Source organism: Halichondria panicea, chromosome 5 (genome assembly GCF_963675165.1).
Source record: "Halichondria panicea chromosome 5, odHalPani1.1, whole genome shotgun sequence".
In the NCBI taxonomy this organism is placed as follows: Eukaryota; Metazoa; Porifera; class Demospongiae; order Suberitida; family Halichondriidae; genus Halichondria; species Halichondria panicea.
Window position 1 is genome coordinate 5,669,659 of NC_087381.1, and position 21,680 is coordinate 5,691,338.

Genomic DNA, 21,680 nt, shown 5'->3' on the forward strand with positions numbered 1-21,680 from the left:
GGTTAAGGTCATTACGATAAAACGTTATCGCATCTGTTTTACCGCTGTGGAGATGCAGCTTAATGCACAGAGTGAATGTTCTATAATTATATGAGCATCTTCTTGTTCAGTTATAGATTCAACAAACAAGAAGTATTTCACTTGTAGTGGCAAATGTTCATAAGGCATAGGGCAGAGCAGTTAACGCGAAAATTAAAAACTGCATGAGCGTTATTATATAATGGGTATACAACAACAATTTAGGAGAGTATTAGATTAGTTGTGTTGGTATAGGAATGAATTGGTGCATGGGTTTTATATATTTACGTAGACAGCTGCCCTTCACGACAAGAATTAACACTATAATTATAGTAATAATGTCTGCATAATTATAAGCACTATAAAACGATCTGAACAAAACAAGTGACTTTATAATCTAGTTTTCTATACTGTAGCTCTATGCATTCAGACAGTATAATAGCTATAATTATATGCACCATATAAAAACTTGCCACTCATAACAACAGCCTATATATACGTGCTTCTATATAATATATAGTCATACCGCTATTTAGACTAAGTATATTATAGTGGCACTAGACAATAAAACAGTTAGTATATCTATGCTACAACCTGGGCATCACAAGGCTTTCCTGTGAGTGTGAAAGTTCTTTTACCTAATTATGGGTTATACTTTTTTGCCACTTTTCCTCATTTTCAAGCAATCCACGACTTTGGTGAGCCCGTTTCCAATGCAGTCTCGTCGACTTTAATGGATTCATTTTGCATGGTACTACGATCGTGTTTGCTGAATTTAGAGTCTCTTGGCTTGAGATGAACAATAGTCGTTGGATTCTTGCTCTGCATATAATAATAATTATAGATATTGTCACGACTCTGAGACCATACTATATAAACAGACAGTCTAACTTGAATTACAATGGAAGGGGCACATACTAGTGTAAACCCTCGGCGTTAATTTGGGGTTTAGTGTAGTCTACAGCCTTCCGTCAAAGCCACGTGTACATCTAGGCCAATGTGCAGGTTCAAGCTTCTTATATCTTCTTAGCTTTTGCTCCCTTTTATTCGACAATGAAGCTTTAAAATCAAAACTACTACCTTAATTGTTGTTTTGAGGTAATTATATATAGGTACATGTCGTAGTACATTGTAAGGGCCTTCACACATGCATGCATGCACTGTCTATAATTATAATTGAAGATACTATAATCCGCATACCAGATTGTTTTTTCCTGAGGTAGAAGTAGATGCACCACTGTCAGTCTTGCTTCGGCACCGCTTTAGAAAATTTGTAACCTAAAAATTTAGAAGATACATAAAATTAATGCTAAAATAACGATATGCAACACACCTTTTCACTCCGGAGCACATGGAAGAAAAATACGAACAGGCCTTGCAGTGAGTTAAAGATAGTGAATAACCATGCAAACACAATAGTGTTGCTGTTGACTGAGAGTAGACCAAACACCCAAGTCAACCCGAGTAGTGGAAGAAGAATTATAGTGGCCTTGAAGAGTTGTCTGCATAATTACGCACACATGCATTGGGATCAACACACGATGCATTTACTGAATAGTATAGTGAGCACTCACGAGAATAACTGTAAAGATTCCTTTTTTCCTCTTTGTTGCATGGTTAATTTTTTTTGTTTATAGACACTGCACAAAGCAGCCAAGAGGAAGAATATGTTCACCTGTACACAGGTAATCGTCATAAAGAAAATGTTAGTCAACTTAGAAAAGGTAACTGATGGACCGGACCCTATAACAACTGCAAAATGTCCTAATTCAATCCAAATGGTTGCAAGCTAGAGAGATCTCACCAGAACAACTAGTAGCATCGGTGCAACAAATGCCCATACGGCTCCTTTATCACCAGCACCAACAGCAATCCAACAACTGCATTGTACATAAGGGACAATAAAATAATGTTGTCAGTTGTATTTAATATAATTATACACATTCTAATAAGAATTTGGAGAGGTGAATCGAAAACTTACTACTCTTCTGTGCCATACTGGTCATGAATAAGTCCAGCAGATATAGCCACCGGTATCACTGGAACACCTGCAAAAACAAATCCAATGCATTCGACATAATACTCACTGAACATGCAGTAAAATGGGCAGTGGAATGCATGGGTCTAAGGGGCACTCTGCTTAATTCCCTTGATCTCAGAGGTCAAAAGGCAACAAGCACTTTAATGTCATAGTGGTCAAGGGGCCCATAATTATACCTAGTGTGTACATCGCATAATTATACAAAATAGAATTTACCCCATCCAATAATAAAGAATATCCACCATTTCTTGGATATTTGGCTGAAGACAACCACCAACATGAGATAGAGCATGATTCCCTCACAGAGCATCCAAAAGAACACAGCAGTGAACAAGTAGTGAAGGAGAGCAGCCACAAACGCACATGCTATCTGAAAGTGATGGCAAATTAATGGAGATCATACTATAATTATGTGGCGCACCTATGAATGTAATTATAACTGTAAGTAAAATAATTATTACGATGGATCATAGTTAATATTGTAAAAACAAAAGTATATGCATACGCGTTGAGTAAAATGCAAAGTCGCGGATCATACTTCAAATAATTATTTGTTTTTCGAGCGACAAAATATTGATTTTATCAAGTAAGCAGTAAATAATTTATGACACTGTAATGTCATAACGCGAAATTTTGAGACGCTTAAATTTCGTGGAATGGCCTCTAAAAGCATTTCGTTCAATAAATTTCGTGGATTGACTGCTTACCAGAAGCCACACCTTTAATCTTTGCACTTTATCGCAGATAATCGTGGAATTAATTTCATGTAGGATTGCTAATCCATGAAAACAGCGAAAATTAAGCCCCTCGAAAATTGTGTGCTTATATAATTATATACGGTACGTATTTGCGATGTTCTTTTGTGATACCATAATGACATACAAATAATTATAATGGTTACTTATTCGAGAACAAAACTTCAACTTTGGCATGCCATTGTCTGTGAAAGGTGAAAGGCATAAACCGCACCAGCTATACGATACTATAAACACTATAAGTACACGACTCAAGTGACACCTTGTTGGCCACAGCAGTCTGTATTCCTGACAAGAACGCCACGTAACCAAGGAGCAAAGAAATAGACAGGTTGAGATGGATGAAGTTATGAACTCTGGTCAGCAGTTCTTTTCTAAACAGCAACAGCATAAAAAGTTGTACGTGTATACAAAGCTATTTATAGTTTTTCAATGATTACCTCAATGCCAGGAAATAGATGATAGTTAACAGAAGAAAAAAGATGGAGATGGAACAACCGACATAAGTCAACAACGATAGAGCAAACCTGATCTCTGGAGTTGTGTCCTACAAAAGGACCAAACGTATTATAATTATTCATCCAAGTAACGTACTGCACGAGGCTCACATTCAGTGCTCCAGTGACATCCATTAGAACAGCAAATGCTGTGAAATGACTGCTCTCACAGACAATATTATATACTCTCATTTGCTTGTCTTCATCCACACTGACTGTAGTCACACCTTCCATGGACCACCTGCTGTTGGCCGCATCACTAACAATAAAGTAATTGTGACATTTTGATTGAACAACAATTAGGCAAAATTAATGATAGCTCACCTAGAAACACTCCAAAATACACATGTGGCATTTTCTGCAACTTCACTTTCAGAAAACTGCACGTATATATGGATTAGTGACGCTCGTAAGTTCAACTGTTATAATTATTTATTGCCTTTTGGGTAGTGAAATTGAAGGTTGCCTTTGTCTGAAAGTTATTTAACTTCACATCGGAGAAGACTTGACTAGAAATAACCTGTGAGACCGGTCTGGTCGTGTTCCTGTGTATAAGCATATACAATGAGATTGAGCAGAACATGACTAAGAGTACTGTACATTTCAAGATTGGTTTTTGGAAGAAAACCCTCCAAGTTGGAGAATAGAATGTTGACTGCTGAAACATTCCCTTCTGAAAATTGAAACCGATAAGGATAATTTTGTTTACCATGCACTGATGTGTATATTATATGAAATACCTCGGGCGCCTCTCTCCGCAAAGAGAGCAGCTGGTATCACAGTTTGAGCTGAGCCTGTTTCTTCACTGACTTTAATAACTTCAGGAAATGTAATGTCTTCCAAATTAGTGGGGTCAACTTTCATTGCAGATAGCACTGCATGGACGGTAAAATACAATAATTTGAGCACTAAACTTACTTTTAAAGTACATGTAGATCACATGCAAGTCAAAATCAGTTTCTACAAAATTGTCTGTTCCGAGCACATCACCCCATATCCGGGGCAAGGCTGGATAACGGCATTTTTACAACCGACTTTTGTCTTTTTAAACCTTCATAATTATGAACACGATGTCATGAGCTCCAAAGGCACTACTGTGGCATCCAGCAAACAATTCAGGTGCATGAGCAGACTCGAATAAAAACATCACAGACAAGTACGCAAACAAACTACTATAACTTGGGTACCGCGGCGCGCCATGCATAGAACAAAATAATAATTATTAGCTATAATACGTCTGTTGAAGTACGCATACCGATATTCTGTCTCACAAGTGTAATTTCAGTCATGTCGCCTGTATCCACAGCTTCACTCCTTAGTGCCAATGACACATACTGACCATATAACTCTGCATTCAACAACAATTGCTGACTCTCAGCAGAAGAACCATGAAGATATTTGATTGTCTATATACAACGTAATTCAATACCTTTGCCATTATTATACCTCTTGCAATCTTTCCATCCTTCTGTATTCCTCTCATCAAGAACATTGCTAAGAATGTTCAGAACTCCCTATATACAAATAAAAGCAATAAAGCAAAAGGGAAATATTTTACTGATAATTATAGTCTTACTTCACTAAAATTGAGAGAGGACATGGGACCAGCAGACTCTATGTTCTGAATTAGGTAATTCACACTTGACTTGACAATCAAATTAGTAGTGCTGAGATCTTGAGGGAATATGGTGGAGTCTCCTGTTGCATTGACATTAGTAGCCTCCGCAAGAGAAACAAGAAGGTTATCAACTTCATTCTGAGAGGCATTTCTAAGAAATATTTCATTTGCCTGAATGGGGAAAACTATAGCTGGTGAAAGATTGTCATGAACGGTAATAATATTAATATTAATATCAGTATGTCCTATAGATGACAGTGCATGTATTTGTGTGAAGAAATACGTATTAAAGCAAAAGTCTTACCGTGTTATTAAGTAAACTGATTTCTTCCCTAGCACAGTTATCAATATTCATTGCTTCCCACATTCCTTTAAGTGTACAGAAACGAGTCGCAGTACCTGTATGATGATAATACATGCACATCACATGCATAAAATGACATAATTATATACCTGAAGTTGTTCCCGTTCCATTTTGTGGGCATTGCCGGGAATAGGAAAAGCCAGCCACAGTGACAGGGAAGAAAAGCCACCAGACAGAATCCTGTTCAGCTTCACAAACCATCACACCTATAATAATGCAAAAAAATTTTGATTAACAAATGAATATAACCACTCGCTTCGCTCAGCCCAAAGAGCTTACAAAAACCACAACTATAATTCTGAATGCAACATTACCTGGACATGAAGAACCAACAGTACCCAGGTCAATAGTAGTGTCATTTCTTGCAGCTACAAATATTGTCACAGGAGCTATTGTTGAAAGTTGCAGATTGCCATTGTCTGTTGCTATGACCATGAACGAGTGTGAGGATGCATTCTCAAAGTCCAGCCTCTCCTGTGTAAATATTGCACCCGAACTGTCAACTCTAAACACATCAGTTTCAGCCAGAGCGTAAGCAATCAACGAGTCATTGTCTCTGTCTATAGCACCGACACATAGCACAGTAATGTTGAGTGGAGTATTCTCGGGTATAGTTGTGGAATAAGCAGCCATGGAAAACATTGGAGCATTGTCATTTTCATTAAGCACGTTCACCGTAATGCTTGCAAAAGCTGGAGGGGTGACATTATCGGTAGCTCTAACTGTCAGTGTGTAAGTCTGAGTGTCCTCAAAGTCTAAATATGATGTGACTAATAGTTGACCAGTGTCAGGCTCAAGTGAAAACTTATTTTGCTCATTTCCACTAGTAATGTCATATGTGAGGTTTTCGGTATCCACATCAGTGGCCATCACGATAATCAACAAATGTCCAAATAAAACGGATTCAGATATCTCAACATAATATTCAGAGACTTGAAAGGAAGGACTGATGCAATCAAAGTTCATACTCGTAGTCAGTAGACAAGAAGTGCCATTACAACACGGGTTGTCGGTACAGATACCGTCACTATTCACTAGGGGACCACAATCACATTGTTCCCCCTCCGCCTCATCCAGGAGATTGTTACCACACAAACTGTCTGCTAATAAGCAACCGTCACCTGTGTACATGCATGGGACTAAATTACGGACCCTATATAAAAGACCGCTAGAAAAATACCCTCCAAATAAGCAAATCTAATGCTTCCATGGCCACTGCCCTCCCCACTCACTTAAGCTCTGCCCACGATCACGAATAGCTCCCAACATCTCGGCTCGGCTGCGTGGAGAGAACTGATCGTTGTTGGGCTGACTACCATCTAAGGGGAATGCGTCCATTAGGTACACACCGCCAGCCTCAGGGGGGTCCACAGGGGGGTCATGCTGTGTGAGGGTGGAGGTAAATATTGGGTGGGGGTCATGCTGTGCGTGCAAGTATGTATGTGCATTGGATGAGGATGGGTCCATCTCTAGAATTTTGACGGCTCATGCAGCAAAAATTACACGGTACAAAGCACATGCCTGATGGTAGTACACGCACACGCACATGTACAGTACAGATATATGTTATACACTGTACATAATTATAGTAACGCACTGTTGAGCCGAAGTTGTGTCCTGCCTCGTGTGCGAAGGTGAACGCGGCTATGGCAGAAGGGATGCGAGTGTTGTAGTTTAAAATGCTCACAATCCCCGTATTGAGGGTCCGGTTCACACCTCCAGAGAAAGTCTGGTTCGCATCTCCAGGGAAGGTCTGAATGTTCTCACAGATGCCACCTGAAGAATAAAAAAAATTATGTATGCACGTGTGGGGGTGGAGGAGAGAGTGTGTGTGTGTGTGTGTGTGAGTGTTTGAGGGTATACGTACAATGTGTCATGCAAGTATTCATAATTGAGGTGGGTGGAATTGTGTCCACTGTTCACTCAAACAGAATGATCCCCTAACAACGTATCGGGCATTTCTAGAACTTGAAGCAGGGGAGTGCTGATGTATATGGTTGGCATCTGTAGAACAGAAGTTCTAGAATGCTACTACGATTCATAAACTAGCGAAATACAAATTAGAGATAAAATTAATGCTCAAGAATGATAGTGGGATAAAAGTTAGGGTCCTTCGTGCGCATTTACTGTAGGAAATGGAGGTCGCAAAGGAGTGTTTATATACATGCAGTGATACAAACGTGGGATCTATTTACGCAGGATGAACTAATGGCAGCATTTAGCTAGACTCTATAGAGACAAGACGATTACATGTACATGACAGGATAGACTTTCCAAACCAATTACCTGTTATAAGAATTAAAGAAAAATTGTCTACAATAGCCGTTCATTAGTATTTCGTTAGTATTCGTTAGTATTTCGAACACCAGTGTACCACACACCCACCCACACACACCCACACTCCCCACACACACACATACACCCACACATACCTGCTGCATTGACTCCAGATTGTGGTGCCACGTATGCTAATCCTACAACACCATTATCAAAATCACGACTAGTGAACCGATAACTCAGACAGTACTGCGACCAATCAGCTGTCGAGTGCTCGTTGAGAAATTCCAGTACACTAATAAACTGGTTATCGTAGAAAGTGCCACTAGCAGGAGGAGTGTTCTCGACCTCCATACCAAGAATACCAAAATGAATGCCGTCAGCCAACCCGTCATCGTCAAAGTCGGTACGCTCAAATATTCTGCTTCCCTGCAAGTGGAGGAGGGGTTACAGTTAAGTATGGTAATTTATTACATTATAATGAAAGCACCACGTCACGGATGCTGACGCCTCCCTCGGTGGATGTGTCAAAGCTACATCTATACTATAGCTATTGCTAATACACATGCACATGTGTGATATTGATGAACAATTTTCTGAATGACCCTGTGGGAAAAGATTGATTGGGACCACTTTGTTAATGAAAGCACCGCGGGTGCTGATGCCTCGGTGGAGGTGCCAAAGCTACATAACATAAAACTACTAATAGCTAGCTTTTATACACACATTGATTATAATTATCATGATGAATTTTGCTGCATGCAATCAACCGAATAGTGGGTAATGATCGACCATGATTGTTGTTAAAAACGATCGATGCCAAAAGTTCAAGTCTAAAATTAATGGCTGCAAAGTCAGCAGAGCCTTGCAGCTCTCTGCTCACTCTTGCAGCTACCAATAGCTAGCGTTCTAGTGCAGAGCTAACTACTAAGTAGAGTAGTAACACTCCGTGAACAAGTTTTGCTACGGACTCTTCTGAAAAGGCTGCAATAGCATTCCAAGTAAGCAAAACTAGGCATAACTCGAGAACGAAGCATTATTTTGCAAATCCACGAATTAAAATCCAAGTAAACATGACTAGAAGCCTATAGAAACTCTTACTTGCACTTGATTCATCCTTGAGCAGCTGTATCGGTCCACACACACAGACACACAGATACACAGACACACACACAGACACACAAACACACTACCGTATACCTCGCTTGCGCATGCGCACCGAGGCATAAAAATATGTTAGACGACACAAGTATACAGTGTTTTTGCATTCAGCCATAATCACATTTTTGCTGCGTGCAGGGAATTAAGGGAAATGATTCCAATTGGACCATGCATGATTGCAATCAATGGCTGCTGCACCATGGCCGTAGAGCCTTCTCTTATTCTCACTCTTGCAGCTACCAATAGCTAGTATTCTATATAGCGCAGAGCTAGCTACTAAGGAAGTAGCAACACTCCAGAGACAATTATTCAAGAACGAAGTATATCTAGACAGTAAGTATTATTTTGCAAATCCACGAATTAATCTGGCCAAAAAGTATTACTAAGGATTGAACTGCAGCAAAGGCAGGTCTCTTGGTTGGATGTTTAAGTATGTGTAGATATTATTTAAGTGTACTGCTATACTACCTAGAGTACAGTTATACCCCCCCCCCCCACACACACACATACACCACACACATCCTCACTCATCACACACCCCTCACCGTCAATATAATAGTTGACATCACGCTCAGTGGATTGTCTCCAGCTGCTTCCAAAGCAGTCACAAATTTGTAATCAGCAATCGCATACAGCCAACATCTAACCAGAGTGGAATCGAACCCTGTTGTCTGGCGTTTTTGAAGTCTTGCTGACTCAGCACTACGGATGACAGAGTCTTGCAATTGTAGAAGTTCCCTGCGTAAGGCTTCATGGGAGGAGCCACAGGTTGCCCTGGAAACAGTGGATAAGTCGAGATCTGAGTGCCGATAAATGACACTGTGGTGACTTGCATCTCGAAGATATCTGCGAGAAATATGAATGTGTGTTAATTACATTTACCGTAAAGCAGATAATTATATAAACTTTCGAGGAATGACCGCTAGAAAGTTTTCGGGAATTTAATTTTCACGAAATAGTAGCCTTTTTGCAGCATGCATGCATGCGATATTAAATTCGTGAGTATAAATGGTTCGTGGTAAATGCTTAATCAGCGAAAATCGCGAACATAATTATGCCCTCGAAATAATACCCGCTAGCTAATTTTTATACATGACCTGAAAAGTTCTAATGAAGGCCCTATGTGAAATCAAATTTGCAAGGAATAACAGTCAATTTGCAAGGAATAACATGGTGATGATTATCACTAAATGTATTCATTTACAACTGCCAAGTAGGAAAGGCAATGCATGAATAACGTAGTACTAATTTTATTCATTGCCTTTCCTGCTAGTTGCGGTTACAACAGCTTTAGCACTAATATCTGTGACGTATAGGTCTGGAGGAATGCCTTTTGTGTGCAGTCTATTGGAGTTGCGCGTATGAACTCTTGTTTTTACGCATACAATGTACGTTCAAATTTCTGCTATTTACAACTACACAAAACATAATTATACATAAAGGGCAAGCCTCTAGTGTAATGAACAATTAGAGCTTTTAACACAATGTCATGATTGCATAAGCTAACGTAGTGCCCTACCCTCTTCCTTACCTGCGCGAGGGTTCAATATGGTACATCTCCTCATCGGCAATAATCGTTCCGTCAAACACCTCATGAGCCAGGTTGCCATGGACACGAACAGAAGGGTCATCTGCATTGACATGTATTCAATCATAATTATAAGTACAGCTTATATTTATGTACATAACGGAAAATGTTTGCTGGAGCAAATTTTCGCGTTGAATGTTCTGCCCTGCCCTCGAAAAAAGCAAAGATTTGCACCGTATATATAATATAGTACGTATTTGTTTTGGTACAATAACCTAATTCTGCCCAGACATGCAGATTACCAAATTACAGCACATTCCGAATATCAGGTTTCGAATGCGAGGTTTTTTCCATTGCAAGTTTTTACAATCACACGAGTGCCTGCCCGCATGCTTTGCAATGCAATTGGCAATAGTTAGAAACGCAATCAAGCTTGTGCAGTACGTGTCATTCCCATTCAAATAACCTCACATTCACCCGATAAAATTATCTTCTTTAAGTAACACTGTCAGACTCGCTACGACTTTACAACCCAAATGATTTCACCACTTTGCCACGACATTAACACTCTGGACAAAGTGGCTGAATTAATCTTCAAAGCTGCACTGTTCAGCAGCCATACTTATATGAACTTTGGGCATCGTTTTTAGCATGCAATGATCACGGTCGATCATTTCTCACGATTTTGCAGCAATAATTATTAGTATGGTATTATGTGAAAATGTATACTGAGTGTTAGTAGCTATAGTCCACTGAGGCATCAGCAGGTGCTTTCATTTGTTTAAGCTATTCAGATGTGATAGCTGACCCCCTAAACATTAACCCTTATATTATGTCTCTATATATCATATACACTTACTTTGGTCAATGCCGCTGTACAAATGGATTTTGGCCAATTGACTGCTTGATTTCTGTCCGTCAATGGCTAGGGTGAAGTTTTTGTGGAAGAAATGGGTCTCAGGTTTCAACAGCAGTTTGAAGTCCCTAAAGAGAATCGTAACAATTGTTAACTATATATGTGTTAAGTGCTGCCGTATAGCCATATATAGTAGAGGTTGTTAATTTGTATGTTATTGCTAATCATACTGCCATATGCACTGACGTATTATTGCTTTATATCTTTGATTTCAACAAGTTCCTTAGCTTAGAAATAATTTTTATATACAGATATATACACATGAACATAAGTCTTTGATATGGCAATTTGAATGAATCAACCAACAGAGGACAACCTCCAAAAAGAGGCAAAAGCTCTGCTCCCAAAATGTCTTTTTTCAGAGGTTTAATTGTACATCCATGCATGTAGTTTGTATTGTGAATGGATTATTTAATTGTAAATTGGATGCAATAATTATTGTACACACAATTTCCGCTCACCTTCCAAAGGCAGTGAACTGTAGTTCTAGAGACTTCTCCCCCACCATACTGCGTCTCATTTTGTGATGGTTCCATAGCAACGACTCGCTATCGTAAGTGAGAGGCTCGTAGTGACGAATAAAATTGCTCAGGGCTATAATTATGTGTGTGTGTGTGTGGTGTGTGGGGGCATTGCGATATAGTAATTATGCTTATAGAATTTCCAATCATCCCCAGGATAAACAAGGCTTCGGCCTCGCAGTCGAGTCCCTTGTCCATGCATTCATGGCAGGGGCGGGATCTATTTGCCCCCAGGCAGCAGATCATGTAATATCAAGTAATTATATCACACTTAGCTAGCAATAAGTGTTTTAATGTGGGTGATGCAGTATACTGAATGCTCGAGCGTATATATAGCGAGTGCATTACTCATCAACCGAGAGAGCATTATTGCATCATCCGTAAAACACGTTGGCTAGCTGAGTGTGTTATAATTATTATTATGAGCTATTACAGCACTGTGCATCAACGTGTTGCCATGCATGCAGTCGGTCTTTAGCTGCTGCATGTGGCTATAGCTAGAGAAACTCACCGAACTCTGTCAGGCATCAAATTGTGCCAAGTAAAAGTGCACGAAAAAAACTAAACTATAATTGCACACAAAATCGATTTGCGTATTGATAACACTCCAGCCTGCTTGTTAGCCATCTTTAGAATGCTTTAAATGGCCATGGAAATACTATAACCCAGTGAAAACTCAAGCTGAGTTCTATATAGTGCAAGCATGCAGTACAGGGTGCCATGGGGCAATCAGTCTTATAAACAAAAAACCTTGCAAAGTAGAGTTAGACTGCTTTGCAGGTAACTGGTTCCCTGATTGCCTGATCCTTGTGGAATTGCTCTAGTACCCTGTACTGCACTCTATCTTGTGTCAGTTAGCTCTAGCTGTGCATATGTAGTTTGGCAAAAATGGAAAAGAATACGTTTTGCACTAGATCTATTCCGTAGTTTTTTCATGGCCATCTGTAATTAGTTTGATTTGTTGGTGCATTATACGCACTTTTACTTGATGCCTAACGGAGTTCGGTGACCTACTTCACCAGGGTGTCATACAGGGGGGAAAGGGGGGATACTCCCCCATATCTCCAATTCCCCCCCCCTTTTTTGCATTCAGGTACTAGTTGTATGACTGAGTGTCCATAGCTGGCAATTTTACATACTATAACAGCTAGCTAGCTAGGCTAGGGTATATTGACATAACAATTGACCTTTTTTTTAGCAAATGGTTCTCTTATTTCCCCCCCTCTACTTCAAAATCCTGTATCACACCCTTTTCACTATATATAGGTGAGAGTGCATGCATACCAATGTCAACCATTGTTTTATATCTCTGACACAGACACAGTACACTGTGAAGTCTCACCCTCTCCTTGGACGATCCCCAGGAGAAGAGCGACGCATAACCAGGGGCGTAGGGAGGGGGAGGGCTTTGGGGGCTGGAGCCCCCCCTTTCTCTGCAAAAACTACACTAAGAGCCCCACCTTCTCTGATGAGTCTTCAGCCTGGGAATTACTGGTATAGATTAGTGGCAGACAAACAGCATGTCCAAGAGCTAGCTATACTATACTAGTAACTTTGATTCTTTAGTGCAACTAAGCTAGCTAGCTACGGCTAGCTAGCTAGCTTTAGCAGTATTATTAATTGAAGCAAGGTGTGGCTATTTCTTGCACATGCGCAATGAGTCATTAATTAGGGGGTGTGGCTCCTGGTCACCGGAATTTTCGGCGCTCCGCGCCAAGTAGTTTCTGGCGCGAACAGCTCAGCCCCCCCTTCCTCAAATTCCTGCCTACGCCCCTGATAACAGGCTGTATAACTTCATGTAGATGACTATGGACTCTTAGTCTATCCCAATCTTAGTATAGCTAGCTAGCTATCTCTAATCTTTAGATTGACACACCTCTAAAAGTGGAGTCTATAATTATAATAGACCAGTTGCATGTAAGAGCTAAAGAATTTAATCAGCTTTTAATTGCTGTGATTCTTGAGGTGCACTGCATGTGTGCATGCTATTCAAATAGAAACAATTTCTGCTGAATCTGCAGTTCTCCACGTGTCAAGTTAGTCTCGCGAGCAGACGTGGGAGGGAGGGAACGTTCCTCCCTCCCATGTCTGCTCGCGAGACTAGTCAAGAGAGTGTTCAGTTCTAGAGATAGAGACAAAAGAGGCAACTATCTCCTTTCACAGACTTTCTAGAGACTCAAGCAAGAGAGCTGTTAGAGCTTCTCCAGCTGAAGAAGAAAAGTGTCTGTAGAATACTAGCTTGTGAACCTGGCTTGAAAAAATCTTCCTGGAGCTATAGCTGGAGTAGCTCTATATATAGCCATTCAGCTCTCTTGCTTGGGTCTCTAGGAAGTCTGTGAAAGGAGATATAGGTGTCTCGCACCTAGATAGGACTACCTTTTGTGTAACCCTTTCCATGCATGTACATATATACATGCATGGATAAAATTATTTCAATTCAAAAAAAAAAAAAGTTTCTTATCTTAGTGTTTCCCTTGGAACATGTATTTATGTCTGTCATATTGCCTTTTTGTTCTATATCTCTAGAACTGTACACTCTTTGACTTGCAACAAAGACCATTGCACATAGAGAAATGCAGATTCAGCAGAAATTGTTTACACTGGGATACCAGACAGTACAGAGGGAGGACACGATTAACCTTATAGCTCTAATTAGCTAATTATCGCAACCTTTAGCAAACCATACAAATAGGGGTGCTAGAAGCTGAGACTGTTAGTGTCATTGATGTTCTTCATGTTGGAGACACTCTGAACTAAACAATTCCATGCTGCAGCTTTATCACAGAGACAGGAGTGCCTGGGTGCTTCTCACAGGGATCTTGGAGACAGGAGTGCCTGGGGTGCTCCTCATAGGGATCCTGTCTCCAGGATCAAGAGTGCTTCTCACAGAGACAAGATCAGAGTGCCTGGGATGCTTCTCACAGGGATCTTAGAGATAGGAATACTTAAAGTGCTTCTTATGGGGTCCTATTACCTTTAGGTCCTGACAACTTGGCCATAGGGGTACCTCCAGTATAGTAGGAGAAAAGGCTTACTTTGCTCTAGTCGGCCTCGGTCTCAGGCCAATTTTTTTAATAGAGCGAAGTTGAAAAATACGACCTAGCGTTCAATTGGAGACGGATCGGCCTGGGGTCAAGGCTAACTTTGCTCTGTCCAATAATAATAATAATTATTATATCATTGAACACACCAGGAATAGGTGTACGTATTATATTACATGTATATAGTAATAGTATAGAACTATAGTGCAAGAGTTAATCACAGCAGATAGAGTTAATTATCATTGAGGTATCTTCACGCGAGTTGAAAGAAATGCGGCCAAGCCTGACATCCCGAACAAAGTCCGCACAAACCATGTCGTCACAACTTAATAAAATTCCTTTTGATCAGGCTGTTAGCCCCGACTGCTGTGAATGCATGGCTATAGACGCCCATGAGAAAACTGATCTAGTGAGGGTGGATTTAGATGCTAAAGCACGTGAAATGAAGTTCGAAAAAATATCTGATATTCTATTAAACAAACTCTGAACTCCAGCAACACAGTGGAGAATTCTTGTGTGACATTGACGAGGCAATCTCCAAATTTTCCTCAAAATATTGTTAAAAGCGGTTTCAAGAGCACGAATTTTCTTATTGTCAATTCTCCACAAAACACAACCATAAAGGCAGTGGGTCACAATTAGCTTAGTTTTCACTCTCATATCACACCTACTAAATGTATGGAGCAGGTAGTTAGCTTTCCTGCACATATATAGCGGAAGTTACTTGTGCAATATCAACTTCATCATCCAACTTGCGATGAAGGGTGTGGCCAAGGTGGGTCACTATGTCTGTAATACTCCGTTAGGTAGTGTCATCGGACGATTGCTGAAACAAATAAGCACGATGGCATTCAGCCGTGACGTCACAAGGTACCAGCTCAGCACATTCCACAAAATTCATTTTCATTATGCACATGCTCAGTACCGTACGATTATACAGCGACTCAGAGACTCTTGTCCGTCACATCAAAGTCAAAGTAAGCTGTATATTACTTTGTGCATGTATAGATATGATAGAAGAGTGTATATATATGCCTGTACGCCCTAAGCAACCCATAACACAAAGTAGACTTGTTATATCTAGCAGGTAGATCTAATTTTATACCCAATATCGCATGCATACATGCGCCAAAATTAAGGCTGCTGGTCCTAAATCCACGAAATCCTTCAGAACATTTTGCTGGTGAAAAACCCGGTTTGCGAATGAGCAGAAAAATTGACCCTTTCCTTGATCTAACTATTGCGTTTTGACAAGGATCTTTAGGCCACTCCAAGTGACACTCTGGTTTCTGGTCCTGAAGTTTTTCTAATTGCATGCGGGCGGGCGGCTTTTCTCATTATGTCATTATCAATTTCACCTTATGAATCTCATTATTTTGCAAATGAATATCATTATCACACTATTTTGTGCCACATGGACCATTCTGCGCATGTGTAGTAGATAGAAATCCAATAATGAGATAGAAATCCAAGAATAAAATCTGATGCGGGCGGTGGACCAGAAACCAGAGTATCACTTGGAGTGGTCTTACCAGTATACGTACATGTATATATATACTATAATTATAATGTTTGATACTCGCAAAACATTCTAGTAACCCGGTAACGGTCTTTCCGCGCTTTATACCCTCGAAATATACCCGCTATACGATCATTACACACTCTATAAAGTATTACAAAGAATCAGTGTACAATAACTTTCCAGCCCATTGAATGAACTATAATAATTATGTATACGTATACACTCTGAGCAAATCCTTAAAAGGTATTCTGAGTGAATGTGTATACTGCACTGATGTGTATACCTGATTTTATATACAGGGAACTCCCCTGAAGCAAATCACCCCACTATAACAATCAAACTGTTAAACCATAAAACCAGAAACATTCCAAGAAAGTGTTATCTGCCCTCACTAACTCAACTATGGCCTCCAATACCAACTCCTCTGCAACCTGTGGCATATGCTTAGAGCTGTACCAAGATCCACGCATGCTCAATTGCCTACACTCATTCTGCAAAAAATGCTTGGAAAAGAGACTCGACGACGGACCTTCTAAATCGAGCCTAGCCTGCCCCACGTGCAATGAATCCTCCTCTCTGTCTAGTTGTGGTATAGAGTCACTATCAAAAGATCATAGGAAGACTTATGAAGCAGAGGTGGCTGAATTTGAAGGCTTGATCAAAGGTGAAAAATCTGTTTCTTGCGATCACTGTGTGAAGAGAGAGAGAGCTGCTTTGTTTTGTTGTAGCTGCTGCGAGTTTCTCTGTGAGAAATGTGCTGACCATCATCGCTCATGGAGGAAGACTCAAAACCACGAGTTAGTTAGTTGCACTAAACAAGGTGGAAAGAAAAATATATTGAAGAGTGTAGCTCACAAGCCTCTTACCTGCTCAGTGCACTCGAAGGAATCTCTCGACTATTACTGCAACACATGCAACGACCTGCTCTGCATTCGCTGTGTAGTTGGAAAGCACAAAGAACATGCTTACGAAGAAATGGATTCTGCTCGAGAGAAGGAGATATCTGAGCTTATTTCTTACCTTGGGAAAGCAGAGGCTGCAAAGGGCAAGTTGAAGAATTCCATTTCACAAGTGGAAAAAGTTATGCAAGGTGTTCAAGCAAAACATAAGGAAGTCGATCAGAAAATCAATGAAATGTTTAACCACCTTCAGTGTAAACTAAAAGCTCGAAAAAATGCACTCTTGGCCAAAAGTGCTGATGTGGCACTTGGCAAAGAGACAGCGCTTACTCTCCAGGGTGAAGAGCTCAAGAAAATGGAACATTCTCTTTCTGAAATTTGTTCAAAGCTAGAGTCAGTCACGCAAGAGTACACAGCCGTAGAAATGCTCTCTGCCAAACACCCGATAACGATTCGAGCTCAACAACTTCTCGATACATTTGATATATCCTCTCTTGATCCTTGCAAGCTAGATATAATGCCAGTATCTCTCCTTAGCACTCAACTTGAAAACGAAATCGATGCTTTTGGAGCAGTGTGTGGTGGTTGCATGCCAGGACGAAGTACAATTGATCTAGTGAAGCCAACTGCTGCTGTAGGGAAGGAGAGGAAGTTACTTCTCACTGCAAGAGATGGAAATGGAAAACTTTTTCCTCATGGGGGTGAACTGGTGAAAGTTTCGCTGGCCCTGATGGGTTCAAATGAAGCAGGGATCTCTGGTGTTGTAGTCGACAAGAAGGATGGTACTTATGGTATTAGCTTCACACCAAACACAGCTGGTGAACACAAGCTATCCATCACCATTAGCAACGAGCAAATTGAGGAGAGTCCATTTGCACTCTATGTTCGACAGCCGAGAAATTACACATCGTTGTCTGCGTGTTCTCGTACATTTTCAGTTTCTAGTTCCTCTGGTGATGTTGCCGTTGACGATGACAACAATGTGTACATTGCTGTAAATGGACATCACTGCATCTCAGTGTTTGATCAAAATGGTTCCAACATTCGAACCATAGGAACAGCCAGAAGCATCGGATCTGCAGACAGTCAGTTCAACAACCCACTTGGAATTGCCTTAAAAGGAGACATCATGTATGTAGCTGACACAAATAACAATCGAATAAAAAAACTTACTTTGGACGGCAAGTTCATTTCCAAGTTTGGTTCAAGTGGTTCTGGGAATGAACAGTTGAGCGACCCTCGAGGAATCGCTATTGACAAGAATGGAAGAGTGTTTGTATCAGAGAGCATTAATCAGCGGGTTTCTGTGTTCCAATCTGATGGTGAATTCTCTCACCACATTCAAGGCAATGCTGCTGACAATAGCACTCTCGCTTACCCATGGGGATTAGCATTTGATAATGAGGAGAATCTACATGTTGCTGACTATACCTCCCACTTGATCAAAGTGTTCACTCCAGAAGGCAAATTTGTCTCCCAGTACGGCAGTGGGATTATCCAATCTCCAGCAGGAATCGCTATTAACGATGAAGGTTTTACATTTATCGGTGAACATAAGAGCACGAGAAGTCGATTGATTATTCTGAATTCCCAGCACCAGCAAGTCCATACTATACAGAACTTTAATTATGTCCTTGGAGTTTGTAACGACAAAGATGGTAATGTTTTTGTGTGCGATCACAGCAACAAACGTGTCATGAAGTACTAGCAAACAGCATAATTGTGTTTGGTATACTATATATAGCCTTTATTACAACAGATTAATTATACCATTATTGCGCGTGTATACAAAATTAATATGATGTATAAGATGCTGTATACCGTAACGGTATAGCGGGTAATTTTCGGGGGTAAAAATATCAAGGTAATATTTTCGTGGTTGGAAATTGCACTGCAAGTAAAGGTAAGCAAGGTTGCTTCATTTCTGGGTAAAATATTCGTGGTCAGACATTAATTAGTGGTCATGCATGCAGACTTTCAAATGAAAACAATGAAAATTACCCGCTAATGCAGTATAATTATGTATAATTATATATCAAAGGTTTTTTATTCGAAGGGCTACAAAAAAGTTGAAATCGGACGTTTGCAACATACACGCTAGATGGACAATTACAGCATAGATACTATAAATTACAGTATAACTCCGAAAACATTAATATTGCCTACAGTAGACTCCGGTCACCCTTGAGACCATGCAGGTTGGCCGGAATAGCGGGTGACTGTATTTTGGAAAATAACTGCGGCTTAAAAACGACCTTACCTCGAATCTAATGACTATAATTTTGCGGTTCTTGTCTCGAGGATAACAATTTTATTTGCTAAACCACACCCAAAACGTCATATCCGACCGTAAATACACGAATAAAATTACACTTCAGGGTGAGTTTTGTGCAGTAAACATAATTATAGCTAGCATTCCGTACCAAGCCAATTGTAAATGGCCAGTATATCAAGGTGGCCGTACTTCAGAGAGCCGGAATAGCGAAGTCTACTGTATACGATTTTTGTCAGAAAGTGTATAATTATATTTGGGTCCAGCACACCATACATTATGGTAGCACTTTTAAAAAGCTAATCCGGTGGACGTTTGCAACACAAGGAGGCATGGACAAACAAAAAATTAATAGCTCCGAAAAACAGGCCAGATATAAAAAAAAACACCGCCTTTTTTAAATTGACAATCACGGGCCCAAAGTAATTGCATGGTCTAAGCACACACATACCATTAGCATAATAATAATTAATATAGCACTATCAAAGAGCTACTATACTCACACAGCCCCAAGAAAGTAAATAGTTTAGCATGCGGAAATGAACAATTGAGGCCCGAAACAATTATCATTGATCCAGTAATCCATTATAATTACCTAGAAAGGTAGTCACCAAGCAGCGGTCCCACAAAATCAAACCATTCAACTTGGCCTAAATACTCCATTGCTTATAACCAAGCAAAGAGATCGTCAACATACAAATACAGCTAGCTGCCTTATCAAAAATGAACATAATCACATGCACTTTACTTCCATAATAACTATAATTATAATTTCCATTGTTCAATGATGCACTATACCTGTGATGCACATCAACAAATGAGTGTAACATAGTGAGAGACTGAGTAGGAAAACAAAACCAAAATAACTCCCGTGCATGCAATAGGAAGAGAAGGTAGCTCATGCATGCAGAGCTATCGTTAGTTTGACAAGTTTGAGAGTCTTGTGGTAACCGTTCGTGAACGTGATACTTGTCTCAAATATATGGCCGAACATCATCCTGTAAATAGTGCGTGTGTGTGTGAAGTAAGTAAATGAACCCTACACAGTGGGACACACGAATAAGGGACACTGCATAATTATACCATTTTATGCATGAAACACAGTTCTTCCAACTACAAACCGTCTGAGCACTAGCTCTTGATTTAGTTTTGTTGCACACATGCACTGGAATTTCAGTGCCTCAATTAATTCTAGTCAGGTGATATTATAGGAGGTAATAAAGAACTGCACGTTGCTCAACGCATTTGGATAATCATTAACGCATGCATTACGCATGGTAAACACTTCATATACGTAGACGCTGCTACGAAGCATAAGCAAGCCAAGCAGGGGCACAGAGTTATAGCACCACAGGCAAAACACATAATAGATTGAAGCACGTTCTTCAGAGAGAGAGATGCCTGCGCTTGACGCTTTGTACAATTAACAAATACGCGGGGGGCGTAAGGCCAGGAATTGATTAGGGTCTGGCACATTCCATTGTGAAAATTAATGACCTCAAGACAAGAGTGCTCAGATCCTTTCTTAGGAGGGGGCTGATCCATGAGACTATAATTATAATACCGTATAGCAGGTAATTTTCGTGGGGCAAAATATTCGTGGCTTTCGTGGTTCGAGGTCTGACCACGAACATTTTACCCACGAATAAAGCGACCTTGCCTACTAAATTACCTGCCGTGCAAGCAGCAACCACGAAAATGTTACCCACGAAATGTCTCAATATTGCTGAACCGCAAATATTTTGTCCCCCCGAAAATGACCTGCTATACGGTACCTACTGCTAGGAGTGGGTGGGGCTCATTGCTGACTGACCGCTTTGCAGGTACTGGTTCCCTGATTTCCTGATCATTGTGGAATTGCCCCACTCTGTACTGCATGCACTCTATCTATCATTGTGTCAGTTAGCTCTAGCTGTGTACATGTACTTTGGCAAAAACGGAAATCCATACGTTTTGCACTGCTATTCGGCAATTTCTTTCATGCATGGCCATCCTCTGCATTGCATGTGTAATTAGGTTGGTGCATTACACGCACTTTTACTTGATGCCTAACGGAGTTCGGTGACCTACTTCACTATATATAGGTGAGCGTGTATACCAATGTCAACAATAAATTGTTCTATATATATCTCTGGCACAGACACAGTACACTGTCACTGTGAAGTCTCACCCTCTCCTTGGACGATCCCCAGGAGAAGAGCGACACATAACAGGCTGTATAACTTCATGTAGATGACTAGACTCTAGCTA

General features: G+C 40.3%; 2 protein-coding genes across 4 annotated transcripts; one reads left to right on the top strand and one right to left on the bottom strand.

Moving 5' to 3' along the window:
* Positions 1–340: 340 nt before the first annotated feature.
* On the bottom strand, positions 341–21,673 carry LOC135335876 (adhesion G protein-coupled receptor L3-like). Of its 3 annotated transcripts, none has more exons than XM_064531505.1 (28): positions 21,601–21,673; positions 11,637–11,769; positions 11,119–11,243; positions 10,263–10,362; positions 9,277–9,577; positions 7,726–7,999; positions 6,891–7,069; positions 6,526–6,676; positions 5,608–6,414; positions 5,383–5,499; positions 5,234–5,328; positions 4,888–5,100; positions 4,741–4,825; positions 4,567–4,659; positions 4,052–4,186; positions 3,912–3,984; positions 3,751–3,856; positions 3,636–3,691; positions 3,423–3,570; positions 3,255–3,361; positions 3,077–3,188; positions 2,276–2,429; positions 2,000–2,066; positions 1,823–1,898; positions 1,593–1,693; positions 1,352–1,520; positions 1,219–1,296; positions 341–840 (listed from the first exon to the last, which is right to left on the bottom strand). In XM_064531505.1, exons 1-28 carry the CDS (start codon positions 21,656–21,658, stop codon positions 697–699), a joined length of 4,257 nt encoding a protein of 1,418 aa, XP_064387575.1. In that variant the 5' UTR covers positions 21,659–21,673; the 3' UTR covers positions 341–696. The 3 variants fall into 3 exon arrangements, with proteins under 3 accessions (XP_064387575.1, XP_064387576.1, XP_064387577.1); XM_064531506.1 differs by lacking the exon at positions 21,601–21,673 and adding an exon at positions 13,039–13,470; XM_064531507.1 differs by lacking the exons at positions 341–840; positions 1,219–1,296; positions 1,352–1,520; positions 1,593–1,693 and adding an exon at positions 1,738–1,770.
* Positions 15,636–19,099, top strand: LOC135335726 (E3 ubiquitin-protein ligase TRIM71-like). The gene is made up of 2 exons (XM_064531272.1): positions 15,636–15,714; positions 16,559–19,099. Exon 2 carries the CDS (start codon positions 16,662–16,664, stop codon positions 18,864–18,866), a length of 2,205 nt encoding a protein of 734 aa, XP_064387342.1. The 5' UTR covers positions 15,636–15,714; positions 16,559–16,661; the 3' UTR covers positions 18,867–19,099.
* Positions 21,674–21,680: the final 7 nt, after the last annotated feature.

Coding starts and splice junctions, on each gene's coding strand:
- LOC135335726 (XM_064531272.1), top strand. CDS start 16,662: ATGGCCTCCAATACCAACTCCTCTGCAACCTGTGGCATATGCTTAGAG.
- LOC135335876 (XM_064531505.1), bottom strand. CDS start 21,658: ATGAAGTTATACAGCCTGTTATGTGTCGCTCTTCTCCTGGGGATCGTC. Junction 8,000..9,276: donor TGTCAACTATTATATTGACG/GTGAGGGGTGTG, acceptor CTCCACTTGCAG/GGAAGCAGAATATTTGAGCG. Junction 5,101..5,233: donor TCAGTTTACTTAATAACACG/GTAAGACTTTTG, acceptor TTCCCCATTCAG/GCAAATGAAATATTTCTTAG.